At 33.7% G+C, this 16,385-nt stretch overlaps 1 protein-coding gene across 1 annotated transcript; it reads right to left on the bottom strand.

The window, feature by feature from the left end:
- Positions 1-15,144: 15,144 nt before the first annotated feature.
- Positions 15,145-16,143, bottom strand: LOC145685341 (uncharacterized). Its single transcript, XM_081757721.1, has one exon. It carries the CDS (start codon positions 16,141-16,143, stop codon positions 15,145-15,147), a length of 999 nt encoding a protein of 332 aa, XP_081613847.1.
- Positions 16,144-16,385: the final 242 nt, after the last annotated feature.

Here is a 16,385-nt window from a genome sequence, read left to right as displayed (position 1 = left end):
GAAAATTCGTGTTATTATTCAGTTCAAAATCTCTTGTCGTTGCAAATTCTATCGAGGAATTTAAAGCGTGAAATATATAAAGCGATAATCCGAAGGAAGAACAGACTGAAAGTACTTGAGAACAAGATCCTGAAATGAATATTCGGACCCAAGAGGAACGTAGTGGAGAATGGTGGAAACTTCATAACGTGGAACTACCTAATTTATACGTTTTCCAATTGTTAGGGTCATCAAATCTAGGAGGCTCAGGTGGGCAGGTCATGTAACCAGAATGGAAGAAAGTAGGAACGCTTTCAAAGTTTTTGCCGGAAATCCGATCGGAAAACGTCCATTGGGAAGACCTAGTTGCAGATGGGAGGGTAATATTAAGATAAATCTCGCAGAAATAGGAATACAAAGTAGAAACTGGATCGAGTTGGCTAAAGATAGAAAGAAGTCAGTGGAGAGCTTTTGTGAATAGGCCTTAACTTCCGGGTTTCATAGGCCATAGAGTCAGTTATGCACACCCGTATAAAAAGTTCTATTTTAATTACTTTTGTCCACATTCATATAAAAGTTCTGGCTACGCCTAGATGACCAGGGAAAGGGCATTTCATCTCTGACTGAAGGGGGCACAGTGGCTCAGTGACAGAGCGCTTATATCTGGTGGGTGGTGTCCCTGATTCGATTCCCGGCCAAGTAGGCTTGTGATGGACATCATGTCCGTGGGTTTTCTCGAGGTACTCCCGTTTCCTCCCATATTCTCATTCCTAATGTTCTTTCATCATCATTCACTTACCTTCATCATCCATCTAGCCTAAAAGAGCATAATCTTGAGAAGTCAAACTGAAAATTTTCATTTTTGGCTGAAAATAACGATTTAATTAATTTATTTTTGCATTTCTGAGTTGAAATATTTGTAGTCCATAATTTGAATTAAGAAACACGAGATACCCCTACTCGTAGTGATTAATTTTCACACCCATACAATATAATGAAAAGAATTATGTTTTTTATAGACTACTTTATTTTTTTCCATATTTCAATTACAAAATATTTAGGTCGAAGCAAAATAATACATTTTTTCCAAATTAATCTCTCTTGTAAGTGCATGATATATTTTAAAACATTAAATGACTTCCATAGCGAAACTTTAGCAGAAGCTTTATTCAGTAGAAGTCTGCCTGAACCATAACAATTTATGTTTCAAAGGATTTTAAATAGAGTATTAGGAGTAGTAGCAGTATTAGTAAAGCAGTATTAATCTGGACAACTTTACTAATTCGACAGATGTCCAATTTCTGCTGTATCAAGATTAACTGTTGAACTTGTGTATAAGCAATGATCTAACACTTATGTAGGCTTAAAATAGTAACAGGATTGTCTTCATAAATCTATTTTAACTTTGTGCCTAGTCAAGAATTCGACAGAAATTGCTGCAGTCTCTGAATGCAGGCCCATCCCAGAGAATTTTCTCCAACTACTTTTGGCACAAAGTATTTCGAAATGGTTTTAGAAATGTTAGTGAGGCATTCTGTAGCACCTGGTCTGACCTGCACACTTCCCAGATACAAATCATATTGGCGATGAGAATGTTTGGAGCTGCATGCGACAATAATATATATATATATATATATATATATATATATATATAAGATCCATTATGTGCTGGAACTATAGGATCTATTAAAGAGTGAAAATGTCAGTCTAACTGTAACACCTCGTGAAATTTTTTTCTAAACAAGAATCTAAAGGTATACGGTATGTACGAGCCATAGGAGGTGTTACTCAGTGTTAGATAAGTTCTACGGGAATGAAATTATTATTATTATTTTGTAGGAGTAGTTAATAATATATCAGGGAAAACTAGTTTTTCAATATTTAAAAACTTCTGTCCCTGAATACCAAAGTATATTTCTACCTTGAAAAAGAATTCCTTCTTTTACATCTTAACACAAAAGGAAGCCCTTGCCGTGTCTTAAATAGGTATTTGTTTAAAACAACGTTATTTATTTATGTATTTAGTCTTATTTTACATGGCGAAGTTAAGGCTAATCATGCCTTGTCTCCCACTTGACTATGCAATACAATAGTATCATGATTAGCAATACAATAATAATATTAAATTTGTATAAAATATATAGGTATAAAACACTCACAATCATACGTACACACACACACACACACACACACACACACACACACACACACACACATATGCATCACATCACATGCACACATACATTACTTAGATTACTACAAATAAACACATAATATAGTCACATACATTTAGTGAACAAAAAAAAAAGGTAGTGAGTATAAAAATCAGCATTTTGTTTTTCAGATATTAGTAAGCCTTGATAGACTTATGGAGGATCTACTCAACCGACTTCTTAAATAAGTTGATTGGCTGAGATTGTCTTGTGTTGGATGGAAGGTCATTCCACGCACGGATAGTGGATGCAAAGAACGCATTCGAGTAGAATTTTGACGAGTGTAGGGGAAGAGAAAGGAGCTTATTTACACCTGATCTTGAATTATGATCGTGGTGAGCATTTAGTGGTTGCAAACGTTGAAATAAGTAGGTAGGTTGTTGAAAGCGCAAGAGAAGTGTGAGTCGATGAAAATCACGTCTATCGGCAAGTTTTAAAAGGCCCAACTTTCTGTAGTATGGAGTTGAATGATTTGATCGTTTGAGATTATAAGCAAACCTTATACAGGCATTTTGGATACGTTGCAAACGGTACGCTAATTCTTCATTTAAGTCTGATAGAGCTACATCACAATATTCAAGGTGAGGGAATATTAGAGATTTTATAAGTAGTAGCTTTGTTTCAGTGGGTAGAATTTTCTTTAGTCTAATGAGTGAATGCAAAGACCAGAACGCTTTCTTACATACAGCGTTAATGTGAGGTTTCCAGTCAAGGAATTGATCTATTATCACACCAAGATTTGTAACAGTTTCAGAAAATGGAATAATTGTTCCATTTATCTCTACTGTTGGTATATTCGAACGGTGCATTTGTATAAGTCGTTTAGAGGAGATAAAAATGTTCAGAAATATTCTTCAGAATGCTTGTAATAAATTCTGAAGGTTCTGCATAATTTTAATCTTTATTTGTAGCTATATTAGAAGACTAGAATTTGGCTAGCTGGGAGCTCCGCCTTCAGACCCTCGAGTCTGCTCGACCTACAGCCTCGCATTTCTTATCTATCGGCCTTTGCGTTAACAGAGAATTTCGTGAACTTGCTCTTCATATTTTCTGAATCGGATCATCCGCGGGCTTCGTCCCCACACACTGTCTTTTTTCGGCCTACGGCCTCGCACCTCTTGAACCCACAATTATGTCGTTTCTTTTCCTATTTCAACTATCTAAAAGATAAGTTATGTATTCCAAAAACGACCATTTAAATAGCATGGGAATTTCTTCATCCCCCTTTAGATCCTTAAAAAATTAAAAATATTCACTTTTGGCAATTTTCCTGTCGGTTAGTCCTGGAAGGCTACAATCATGCCAAATTTCATCATTCTAATCCTGCCGGAAGTGGCTAAACATTTTGGAGTGTAGAAGACGTCCCATATAAATAACATGTGAAAGATTTTTTCAGTACCCCATAAAACCACTCCACTGTTGGATTTTTTTTTTATTTTGATGATTCACTTAGGTAACGCTAACGAAAACCTACAAGTATACCGAATTTCAAGTTTTTATTCCAATTCTAAGTACCTAAAACATGAGATTATAGGTCAAAAAAGGCCCATTTAAATAGCATGAGGAAATTCTTCATCCCCTCTTTAGACCACCTAAAAATTAAAAATATTAACTTTCGGCAATTTTCCTGTAGACTTGTCCCGAAAAGCTATAACCATGCCAAATTTAATCATTGTAGCCCTACACGAAGTGCTTAATAATTTGGGGATTTGAAAGGATTCCATATAAATAAAATGGGAAAGATTTTTCAGTTCTCTATAAAAACGACTCTGAACTTGGATGTTTTAAATACTTTTAGTGATTTACTTAGGTAGTGCTAATGAAAACGTACAAGCATACCGAATTTCAAGTTTTTATTCCAATTCTAAGTACCTGAAACATGAAATTATAGGTCAAAAAAGGCCCATTTAAATATCATGAGGAAATTCTTCATCCCCTATTTAGACTCACTAAAAATTAAAAATATTCGCTTTTGGCAATTTTTCTGGGGGTTAGTTCTGAAAAGGTACAATCATGCCGAATTTGAGCATTGTAGCCCTACAGGAAGTGCTCAATAATTTATGTTAGCTCATGTAGTTTTATATATAGTTAGGATAATTTATCCACAAGTTGAATTTATTTACGTTACCCTTGATAATAAGTTTCGTAAATTTAAGTAATGAAGGGCTTGATATCTCTTCACTTTACACAAAATATGAATGAATATGTTAAACATATTCCATTAAAGAAAATAATTTATTCTTCTACTGCCATTATTGTTCCTTTTCAATAGGGTATAATTTAAAATGGAATTGTTAGTTTATGTATTACACAATTTTTTTCCAGATCCTTGAAACGCAGCAGAATTTTTCATATATCCGGAAGTAAAAATTTATAAAATGTAGTAAATTAGAAACTGGAAGTTATATTCATTGAATAAATGGATAATAAGCAATAAAGATAATACTTGAATTGAATTTCTAGATTTTTATTTTCTTTAAAAGTTTCATTGTTTCACATAATATATATATATATATATATATATATATATATATATATATATATATATATATATATATATATATATATATATATATATATATATATATATATATATACATGTGTGTGTGTGTACATTAGCATAAAAGTTGCTAGTTTCTTTAGTCCACTTGTTAACAAGGTCAATGTTACAACCTTAAAAGTACCAAACTTCTACATAAACGACAATTTATGTGCTATATATCTTTTTTGTTTGTATACTACTCGTTTGTAATTGTTTCTCTCTATACTTAAATGAAGTCAATTTACATATACTTAGTCCTAAAGATCGTGAGAAGATTAATAAAGGATGTATGTTTGCAGCCATCGCAACCAGAGTTTGTTTAAAACACATTTGGTGCTATTCAGTAATATTTTTAAGTGGAAGTTATTTGTATTTATAGAAACTGAATGAAATAAAGATGAAAATTCAGTGGCGTACTTAGCGTTAACATTGCCTAGGGCAAGCGCTGAAAGTCTCTCCCCCCCCCCCCCCAACTATGCTATCCCAACTCTCCATTCCTATTAATTCAATTCCATCTTCTCCTTTCTAATTCTTTATTACACGTCATTGCGACTTGACTGTGAATAAAAACAAAATTTCTTTTTCTTTCTTTCTTTTTCTTTATTACCGCAATCTTTCTACAAGAAGATCCGCAATAATTTAAACAACTCACCTCATCTCACTTTTGAGTATGTTTATAATGCTATTTTTTATTTTATGCACAAACTGTAGTTGTTAATTCTCTTGTCTGTGTACTGCGAACTTGTCTATATTTGAAAGTTCATTTTCTTTATTTCTTTTCTCTCAACACGTAAGGCCGTCGCGTGGGTTGTAAGCGCCCGGGGCGAGAATTCCAACCCCCCCTTTGTGTGTTATGAGAAACAACTAGAGTTTATTCTGTACTCCTAGATATACTCGTAAATATGGAATTTAAGATCATAATGTAAGATAAAAGAAGTTAATGTTATGTCAATTTTTTAGTGAATGGCTTTTGTAGTAAAACATAAAAGTTAATGAAAACATGATTTTGAATTATTGAAATCTAATGCTATTCTTGTTTATTTTGAACTGATATCAACATAGTTTTAGCATAGAATATACAAATAACGATACAAATACTAAATTCCAAGATTAAAAATCTTACAGAGGGCTGGAGAAAGTTGTAATTGAATAATCCGAGACGATGTTTTACATTACCGGTAATTTTCAAGTTCAATACTCTATCGGGAGTCCGTCAGGGATCTAATCCAGGTCCCCTTTTGTTTCTTCTTGTTATTAATGATATTCCTCTGTGTATTAAAAATTTTTGCATTAAGTGTTAACTCTGTGTATTAGTTTCTTTTTACCGGCAGTCTCAAATTATACTCCAAAGTAAATTCAATTGATGACCGCGGAAAAGTTCAATAGGAGCTACAAAGAGTTCAAATATGGTGTAATAAGAACAAATTAGCCCTTAATGTGTCCAAATGCAAATCTGTATCTTTCACGAGCAAAGAAAATCCAATTAACTTTGCCTATACAATAAGTGACACTTCCTTGTCTACCCCAAATACTATCGAAGAACTAGGAGTTATATTTGATACCAAATTAACCTTTGTTCAACATGTTGACGAAATAACGAGTAGTGCATATAGAAACTTACGTTTAATTTATAGGATAGGGAACGATTTCTACAAAGAATCAACATTTATAATGTTATATTTTTCGTATGTGAGGTCAAAATTAGAATATTGTTGTACTGTTTGGACACCAAATATCGCTAAATACTCTGATGCAATAGAAAAAGTACAGTTTAATTTTTTTTTTAAATGCTTCCATACAAGCAAACCGGTTTCTATCCAAAGTGTGTCCCCTACGAAGACATAGTAACGAATTTTAGTTTTCAAACATTAGAAAAAAGGAGATGAATGTTTGATCTGTTGTTCTTACATAAATTATTAAACGGTAAAATTGTCTGTCCTGAATTAGTTTCATAAGTATTATTACATGTCCCAATAAGTAAGACTAAAACAACAACACTGGGACATTCTATTGTAGAAAAGCAAGAACTAACATATTACATAAGTCTCCTCTGTAGAGAATATGTGCTTCATATAACGAAATGATTAGATTTCATTAGTAGATGTATTTAGTAATGTCCGAAAACAAGTTCAAAACAATTGTCAGGCAATAACTTCTGCATAATTTAACGATGTATATTTGTGTATCTATAATAGTGTATGATAAATAATTATTTACACGACACTATAACTAGGCATTTAGCCTGTTGTGTTGTCATGAAATAAATAAATAAATTTTTACTTAGCCGTGGCCTGATCATCATTAAAATCATCTGACATCTGATTTAACATTATTTTTAAAAAATCATTTACCAACATAATCTGAATTCCTTGAATTTTGTTGATTTGTCGATCCGCGCCCCACCGACGCGACAGACCTGTCAACAAGTATTGTTGGTAGTGTGCAAGACGACATAGTCTTGTTCCATGGACAGTGGCGTATTTACGATTTTGTTTCGGGAGGGCTTTGCTAACATTATGCCTGGAAATGTGAAAATTCTGCAAGATATTTCACTTATTCTAAAATAGAAATAAAATTTCGGAATGGCTTAAGCCCGGAAGCCCCCTCCCCCTTAAATACGCCACTGCCCATGGATGTTCTTAAATGTGAAAGAATTAGTTTAATTTGCTGAATGATCTTTCACAACTAGCAATAGAAACAAATGTGATTAACATTAATAGGGTGGGAATTCGCAGATTGAAGAAACTCTCATCTCCATGTAGCACGATGGACGCAAGCAACTCTTCAGTCCTTGAAATTTTTGAGTTGGGAGTAACATTCTTGCAGTCCAAACTTTATTCATGTAACTGCTATGCTTCCATATCATTGTTGTATGTTTCGCTCAGGATTTTGAGATTGTTTTCTAAGTCATGGAAGCTTATTTTAGAACCTTAGTCTCTCTTTTGAACTGCCTTGATTGAAGTAAATACCTTGTTCCCAAATCCCAACCAAGTTAGAAATCTGTAATTCAACAAGCTTTTGTATATCTACACTTCACGTCTTCTTGTTTCACTGCTCTCGTTAAAGACCTGAAGAATTGTAAGTACATCTGTAATGAATTTAGTGCTGAGCTGCACACCTTCCAGCTTTGTACCCCACCTAATTTTTGACTGATTTTAAAGCCATAGGAACAACAGCTTTCTCAAGTACTTTGTTGAACGAGCGAAGGAATTGTACTGAGCTTCGATGGTTTGAAAAACAGATAAATAAATAAAACGTTATTATCAATGTGTCCTATTCTGCTGCATATATACCGACCAAATTGAATGAGTGACTGTCACAGTTTAAAAACATTGCGAAAGTTATTTTTCTCCTTAATTCTTTGGTAACGTCATTTCTATGTCTGATACAATAGCATCATCGTCATTAAACTGGGACTGACAATCTCTTATATCAATTTCGTCAACCTGTAGGTGTTTTAATGCTCTTTCAACAAGCTTTCCGCATCCTTCTGCTTTGTTTTTATAAGGCAAAGAACGATGTGCTGTTTATTATTATTATTATTATTATTATTATTATTATTATTATTATTATTATTATTATTATTATTATTATTATTAAAATCAAATTCTATATGGTTTACTTCTCATATATGCTGTTATTGTGCCAGATCAGATGTGCAGCCAAATATTAACCCACCAGTAACTTATGCCGAAATGTAGATCCTATTAGATTGATGAATTAGTTATGAAACCTCGACGAAAGAGAATATGTTGATCTATGATATTTTCTACTCGACATAAGTGTTTTTCAAAACGTAATATCGTAAACGGAAAGTAGTTTTAGTAGGTATAGGAATTACTCTAGTTGTCAGTCTGAAATGATTTCCTGACCCGTAGAAAAAAGTTCTGTATGGCAAGGAATTTTCACACAAAAAATAATATAATGTTATTTTCGTTTTCCCTTGAGATCCAAGTTTGAAATTCTACATAAATAACTCCTATGTTTTCAAGTATATGTCTTTCCATTTTTTCCCACTGAATGAAGGAAGCACGATGCCTTTTTTAAGTAAGATCCTATACTCAGGCACAAATCATGTCTTTCAAAGCTCTAATAGAAAATGAAACGAATCGTCGTATACATGTTACGTTTTTGAAGAGAAAAAGAGCAAAATATTGATTGCACAAACGTATAATGATATCATTTGCATGCAAACTTATAAAACGTGTTGGCTTGGTAGATGAGGCGTTAGTAAACGGGTTTTCTGCTGGTGTTCCTACCTTCGAATCTCGTCCATTCTTGTTGCGTTTTCTTTTTAGCTACACTGAGTTTGTGCATTCCAGATCTTCAAGCTCGAACCAAATCTAATACCAGTTAGTGAATTAAAAGTAGCTGACATTATTTTCAAACACGAGACGTTATTACATGCTTTTCATTAGCTTACATTACTCAACATTGATATCAGCTCTTCCATCCTTCATTCAACTCATTTCTTGACGTGTTTTGTTACAAAATGCATTAATCGTGACGGAAAATATTGCTTTACCAGGTAATGGTGACTCCTTTGAAAGCAAGTGAAAATATGAGAATTAAATTGTCATATCTGTAGTTTTGTGTGGAGAAGAAACAAACTTGTGAACCAAAGGTTTAAGAACAACTCAAGTTATTAATATAAACTTTGCCGAAGATTATTCACTTATATAATCATAAAAGAAATCCGAAAAACGTTCTGAAACGAGGAATTATAAAATACAACTTTGTAAGCGGAGGCAAAGAAACCCAATGTAACACGACTAAAGACGAATCATTTGCGGCGTAGTGATCGTGGTTAGTGGTCAAGGCGCTGCATCAGTAATCTGGAGGTTCTTTGTTCGAATCCGCGTCGGAGTTTTTTTTTAGTTTAGGATTTTCGATGGCGATTGATCGACGATGACACACGTTTTATTATATTCAGGTATTCGAATACGCGGATGTTTCAATACTTGAACTATCAAATCTTCAGGAATAATAATATTTATTATTATTATTATTATTATTATTATTATTATTATTATTATTATTATTATTGTTATTATTATTATCTCGTAGAAGATTAAAATCTAGTAGCTAATTATCGCTCCGGTCATACCGTTACAAACAGAAACGTGAGATTTGGCAAGAATATTTCTGTTTTGTTTAATGTTGCCCAAGAGAAGAGGAATTTCTCATCTTGTTTCTAAAACAAACGAAATAACATCAGAATTAACATTTTACATTTGAGACGGGATAAGGGTAACACAAATTATCATGTCGCTTTAAAGATGAGAATCGAGACGAGACGAAAAGTATCGTAAACATTTCTCGTCTTGTTACGATCTCGAAATTGTGTATGTCCATTCTTTAAGTAACAATTGCTCTGTAGACTGAATCTTACAGGTTTTTTGCTACTTTGTATTTTACAGCTCATTGAATTATGGTCTGTGTAGGTATTTTTTAAGCAAAGCTTTTATAATTACCTCTGCACATCCTAAAATTAGTTTATTATATTCCTTACTGTTGAGTGATATTAAATTATTTCTATTACAGTAATTTTTCTTAAAACGTACAGTAGAACACTTTCTACGTGAAACATTAGTGAAAAGCTTTTGTTTAAAATGTGGGTAGTTGCAGAGGTGTATCTTGAAGGTACGGAACCCATTTCTCCGAAATCCCTACGTTCAAGTAAGTTTTTCCACATTTTAGGGCAACTTTAAAAATTTAATACCATTATTATTATTATTATTATTATTATTATTATTATTATTATTATTATTATTATTATTATTATTATTATTATTGAATTGTTGTTAATTTAGTGGTTCAACCTCTTCCACCCAGCTCCCGCCTAGTAGCATTGTGCTGAATAAACACCGTGTGTGTAGTTTTCTCCGGATTTCGCTTCCTCCCAGTTTCGTTTCAATATTTCTTTAATTCTCATAATCGACTTCTTCTGTAGCTTAGCCGGCATAACCATTACTTAAAAACAAATTTTTGTATGGCTCTTCTGAGTTCAGTATCCCTACTTTCTGCATGAAATTGGCTTAGAAACTTTCCGTTTAACATTTAGCTAGTTGCAGGGACGTACGCAGAGGGTATATCCTGATGGTCCTGACAATTGTCTCCAATCCCAACTATTTTGTAACTTTTTCCTAACGCTAGGGGAGATTTTACAGATTTTAATATAATCTGTCCTCAGACGGAATTTGTCCTCGATATTATTGTTATTATTGTTATTATTATTATTATTATTATTATTATTATTATTATTATTATTATTATTATTATTATTATTATTATTATTATTACTGAATATTTGAGACCTAAATATTACGTCCTATTCCAATGCAAATAAGCATATTGAAGTTAAGAAAAATCAAAAGAAGTTTTTTGGGCCCTCTATAAGGATGAATTGCCTTATAAGCGATACTTTGGAAGGAAAAGAGGGGGAAAAAAAGTTGTCAGCTACTGGACAATATGAAAATCGAACCTTCAATTGCCTTAACAGAAACTAAGTATGATTTGCCTTGGTCACGATACATAGTAACGCCCTTTCTTTGCGTAAAAGACATAGGATTATATTTTCGTTATATTGATATTTTAACAATATATATATATACAAAAAAGAATAGTTCGTATTTACCAATTTTGGTTGAACGAATATATGGAACGTGTTGAAAATGACAAACGGAAATATTATTATTTTTAGTAAGAGTGGAAGAACGTAGAAACAATTCCACAATGTCGTTTCAGACAAACTTATGACTCATACTAGACCTTAAGGATGACCGTTTTGTATTCATGAATTGTTTGCGAAACACGCGAAGTTTTCAGACAGTAGGAATCGAGAGTGTAGACTGTGACGTCATGTTAGTTTTTCCCCTGTGAAGGAAGTCGTTTCAATTGTAACTTGTAAGAACGAGAGAAATTGACTATGTTTTATGTTATTATACATTAGAAATATCAACTTTGTAAATTATAAAATTTTTATGAATTTCGTCGGAGGGACTCGAACCGCGGATCCCTGACTCACGAAACGACTGCTCAAGCCACTATCCTAAGACTGCTCTTTTAAGTAAGAGTCAAGAAACGTTCGTGTATATAACAAATTGCAAACGTTTACTATTGCAATATTTTATTAACGATGAAACACTAATTTCGGTCATGATAAAATAATCCAGAGAATTCAAGTTTAAATTTTTAAAAAGGACCGAAAGTATCTCCGTAACTTACCTCTATTATATTCGGTTATCCTCGTTTTACATTTATTTCCAGTAACCTTGAACGAGAGGGACACGAACACAGATGCATCGAGGACATTTAATATTTCAAAGGCTCTGTTCGTGGACTGTATTATTTTGAACACAGAGTTCGTTGTACACTCCGCATCAAAAAATTGCGACACCTAACGCCGTGCAGCTAGGCCACCCAATATGCACCTTCTTATCCCATAATCGTGTCTGGTAGAAAGACACCCTCCCTCTCCTCCTTTCTTCTCTCCCATACTAAAATTTTTAGCTAACAACATGAACGCAATTCTAATTTCAAACTACACATGTATTACTATCGATAAAATGAAATAACAAAACCGAGACGAAACAAGATTCACAAGTTGATTTAGGGAGAAACTGAAACACACATAATGAAAAATTGAAACCAATGAATGTCTATTTCACAGAGGTTCAGAAATGAGGCAGAGAGAGAGAGAGACAAGATGAGAGAGGAAGAAAAAGAAAAGGGAGAACAGATAAAAAATGTGGAATTTTAAACTTATCAAGAAAAGAACCTAACATTATAAAGTTCCGTTACCAGAAATCCAACAGTAATATAGAAATAACGTTTGTTTTATATATTTTTTCAGGACTATTCCAATATATAAAAGATGCTTGAAACATTCATTAATTCACTTTCAAAAAGGATAGCATACTCAATTTCCAGTAGAACTGTAGATCTCACGGGATACATCTAAGATAATGTCAACAGTTTAACACACATACTTTGTTTCTACGTGGTTTGGTTATAAATTCGGTAGTGTTCATTGGACGTACTGACGCAAACTACGTTCTAATAAACCCAGTAGGTAGAGTAGGTCATATCTTCCATTTCAGACTACTAATACAAAGTGAACAAAAAAAAGAAAGAAAAGAAAAGAAAAACGAAGAAAGAAAGATGAGTGATATTTTACTGGTAAATCTTTATCAGAAATATCCTATATTAAAAGTCCAAACCGTATCATAATGAAAAGTTACAAATGTTCAAATGGAAAATTGGATGTTCCTTACAGATGTAGCAGACCTTGCACGTTTCAAATTTCAACGTGAATAAATCACATTGAATTACAAGTTGGAAACAAGTTAGTGTCGAACTAGTATAAATAAATATTTGTTTCCAAATAACCAAAGAGATTACCATTTTCTAGTCTTTTCCGAAGATTTATCTGTACCGAACATCCAGCATCACTTTCATCTCTTGCGAATATAACGTTGTAATTTGCACAGAGAGAATGAAGACGATAGAGCTAAAACGGATCGTAGTGTCAGTCGGATGATGTTGGTTAGCTTATGGATCACCACTCGATCAAGGATTCAGACCCATAGTGACCCGGTAATTCGACTGAGACTCGGTAACCCAGATGATAAAAAAGATAATTTGCTTATTCTCTTGCGTTTAAACAGTATTTCTTTCAGAGATGACCAGGACTGGAGATATTATGACCAGAGCACGAAAAACTCGACGCTGAAGTTGCCAATTAATTACATTCTCCAGACCACGTCTATCGTTCTCTTGCTCCGTTTTAACTATGGAACACGCACACGCAGATGAAGTGCGTGTGAATGTGAGAGAGAGGGGGGAGAAGTGAAAGATGCAACGACAGGATAGGGAAATGACAAGAAAGAGAGAGAGAGAAAGTGGGACGAATATAAATATGAAACATACTTATCATTACAGTGTATGATAAAAAAATGCACTCACTGTTTATTCGAATTCTCGCTAGTGATGCTTTGTAAGTTCTCCAACAGAAGATAAATCTCTGTTTGCAGCCATTATTTTATACGAAAAAGTTATACTACCTGGTGGGGAATCGAACCCAGACTTTCTGCTTGGAAGTCTGGTACTTTACCACTACCCTACCGGTTGCTTACCGTAAACTTTGGTAAACAAATGCTGTAATATTTCTTTCTGAGAACGATAACACGAAAAGTGTTTACTGCAGATCAATGACGTGTTTCGAATGTCCTGGTAAATCCCTTGCCCCTTCCCAACCAACATTCGTAAATCTCATATATATCATGACAAAGGTGTTTGCTTCCACATTCTTAAGCATTGCACATATAATATGAGAAATCGATTCTTCACTATCACTTAGTAAAAAATGGAAGGTTGGCATGAACAGGATTTGAACCCATGCTAGACATCTTTATTAATCGTAAATCCACTACGTTACCGCTACACTACCATGCCACCTGAAGCTAGACGCCTATATTACTTACTTTAGCCCTGATTATTAAAACGATCAAGCTTCTTCCTGTAAGGTTATTTGCACCTAAGTGCACAAAGAAATTCATTTATTCGACGACATAGAGAAAAATTAGTGCCCACTAATAAAGGAAACAACATACAATCCAGATGTTCACTGAGATCTACAGTTCTACTGGAAATTGAGTATACTATCCTTTTTGAAAGTGAATTAATGAATGTTTCAAGCATCCTCTATATATTCGAATAGTCCTAAAAAATATATAAAACAAACGTTATTTCTATATTACTGTTGGATTTCTGGTAACGGAACTTTATAATGTTAGGTTCTTTTCTTGATAAGTTTAAAATTCCACATTTTTTATCTGTTCTCCCTTTTTTTCTTCCTCTCTCATCTTGTCTCTCTCTCTCTCTCTCTGCCTCATTTCTGAACCTCTGTGAAATAGACATTCATTGGTTTCAATTTTTCATTATGTGTGTTTCAGTTTCTCCCTAAATCAACTTGTGAATCTTGTTTCGTCTCGGTTTTGTTATTTCATTTTATCGATACTAATACATGTGTAGTTTGAAATTAGAATTGCGTTCATGTTGTTAGCTAATTTTAGTATGGGAGAGAAGAAAGGAGGAGAGGGAGGGAGTCTCTCTACCAGACACGATTATGGGATAAGAAGGTGTATATTGGGTGGCCTAGCTGCACGGCGTTAGGTGTCGCAATTTTTTTGATGCGGAGTGTACAATATACTATTTATTATATTGTAAACACACAACTAAATACAATAATTGCTATGCATAAGCAACTACACACTATGCAGTCACACACGCCACGTTGACACTTATAAAGAACTATCAATCATCCAGTGTTGCCAGATACAAAACAAAAGAATAATGAAATGCGGCCGAACATACCGCCCACCTTGAAATACCTTTCAACACTACATATTATTCTTCATTAAATGGAAGAGGAGAAATTTTTACAATTGGTCGTTTGAAGACACCTTTGCTAGTTTTAATAGTAACAGTTCTAACAATATTATCTACACCAGGATGAACAGCAACTACTTTTGCTAAATTCCAATGTTGAGGAGATGTCTTATCTTCCTTCGCTAATACTAAATCATTGACCTTGATATTAGCACGTTTACACCACCATTTTGGCCTTTGTTGCAGCCGAGACAAATATTCTGTTTGCCAACGGTTCCAAAAATGTTGGACCAATCTTTGAGTTAATTGCCAGCGTGACAAATGATTGATTTTTAATTCACACAAATTTGGTTCAGGTATAGCTACTAGTGCATCGTGAATTAAGAAATGACCAGGGGTTAATACCTGATAGTCATTGGGATCAGAAGATAGAGCAGTTAATGGTCTAGAATTTAAACATGCTTCAATCTGACACAAAACTGTATCTATTTTTTCAAATGTGAGGATAGTGTTACCAACTACACGTCTCAAGTGGTACTTGACAGATTTTACACCAGCTTCCCATATGCCTCCAAAGTGAGGTGAAGATGGTGGATTAAAATGCCAATTTATAGATTGCATATTGAGGTAATTACATACAGACTCTTTTGAATCACCATTCGTTACAAGTTTCAGTAAGGATTTTAATTCTCTGTTTGCACCTATGAAATTTGAGCCACTATCACTGTAAATATCAGTAGGTTTTCCCCTTCTAGCTATAAAACATATCAAAGCTGCAATAAATGACTCTGTTGAAGTATCACTTACCAATTCTAAATGGATTGCTTTGACACTGAAACAAATGAAGAGTGCTACATAACCTTTGAACAATTTTGAATTTCGACTTTTCATACTTTTTAACATTAGTGGACCAGCATAATCTAAACCGCAATGCAAAAATGGACGAGTTGGTGTTACTCTACCAACAGGAAGTTGACCATTAATTGGGAGGCTGTTACACCTGACTGTTTGTGACATGTTACACAACTTTTTACAATCTTCCTTACAAAGTCACGACCAGCAATAATCCAAAACTTTTGTTGCAAAAGAGATAAAAGTAACTGTGAACCTGCATGAAGATGCTTTATATGTTCAGATTTTACAAGAAGTTCTGTAATTCTAGCATGTTTTGGAAGTAAGATAGGATATTTGAAATCATATGTTACACTAGCATTTTGCAAGCGACCTCCAACTCTCATGACATCATTTTCATCAAGAAA

Source organism: Thermobia domestica, chromosome 5, assembly GCF_964235325.1.
Source record: "Thermobia domestica chromosome 5, izTheDome1.hap1.1, whole genome shotgun sequence".
NCBI classification, from domain to species: domain Eukaryota; kingdom Metazoa; phylum Arthropoda; class Insecta; order Zygentoma; family Lepismatidae; genus Thermobia; species Thermobia domestica.
The sequence above is the reverse complement of the archived record's forward strand: the minus strand, read 5'-3'. Positions and strand labels throughout refer to the sequence as shown.

Bases quoted from the DNA above. Each gene is read 5' to 3' on its own strand.
- LOC145685341 (XM_081757721.1), bottom strand. From the start codon at position 16,143: ATGTCACAAACAGTCAGGTGTAACAGCCTCCCAATTAATGGTCAACTT.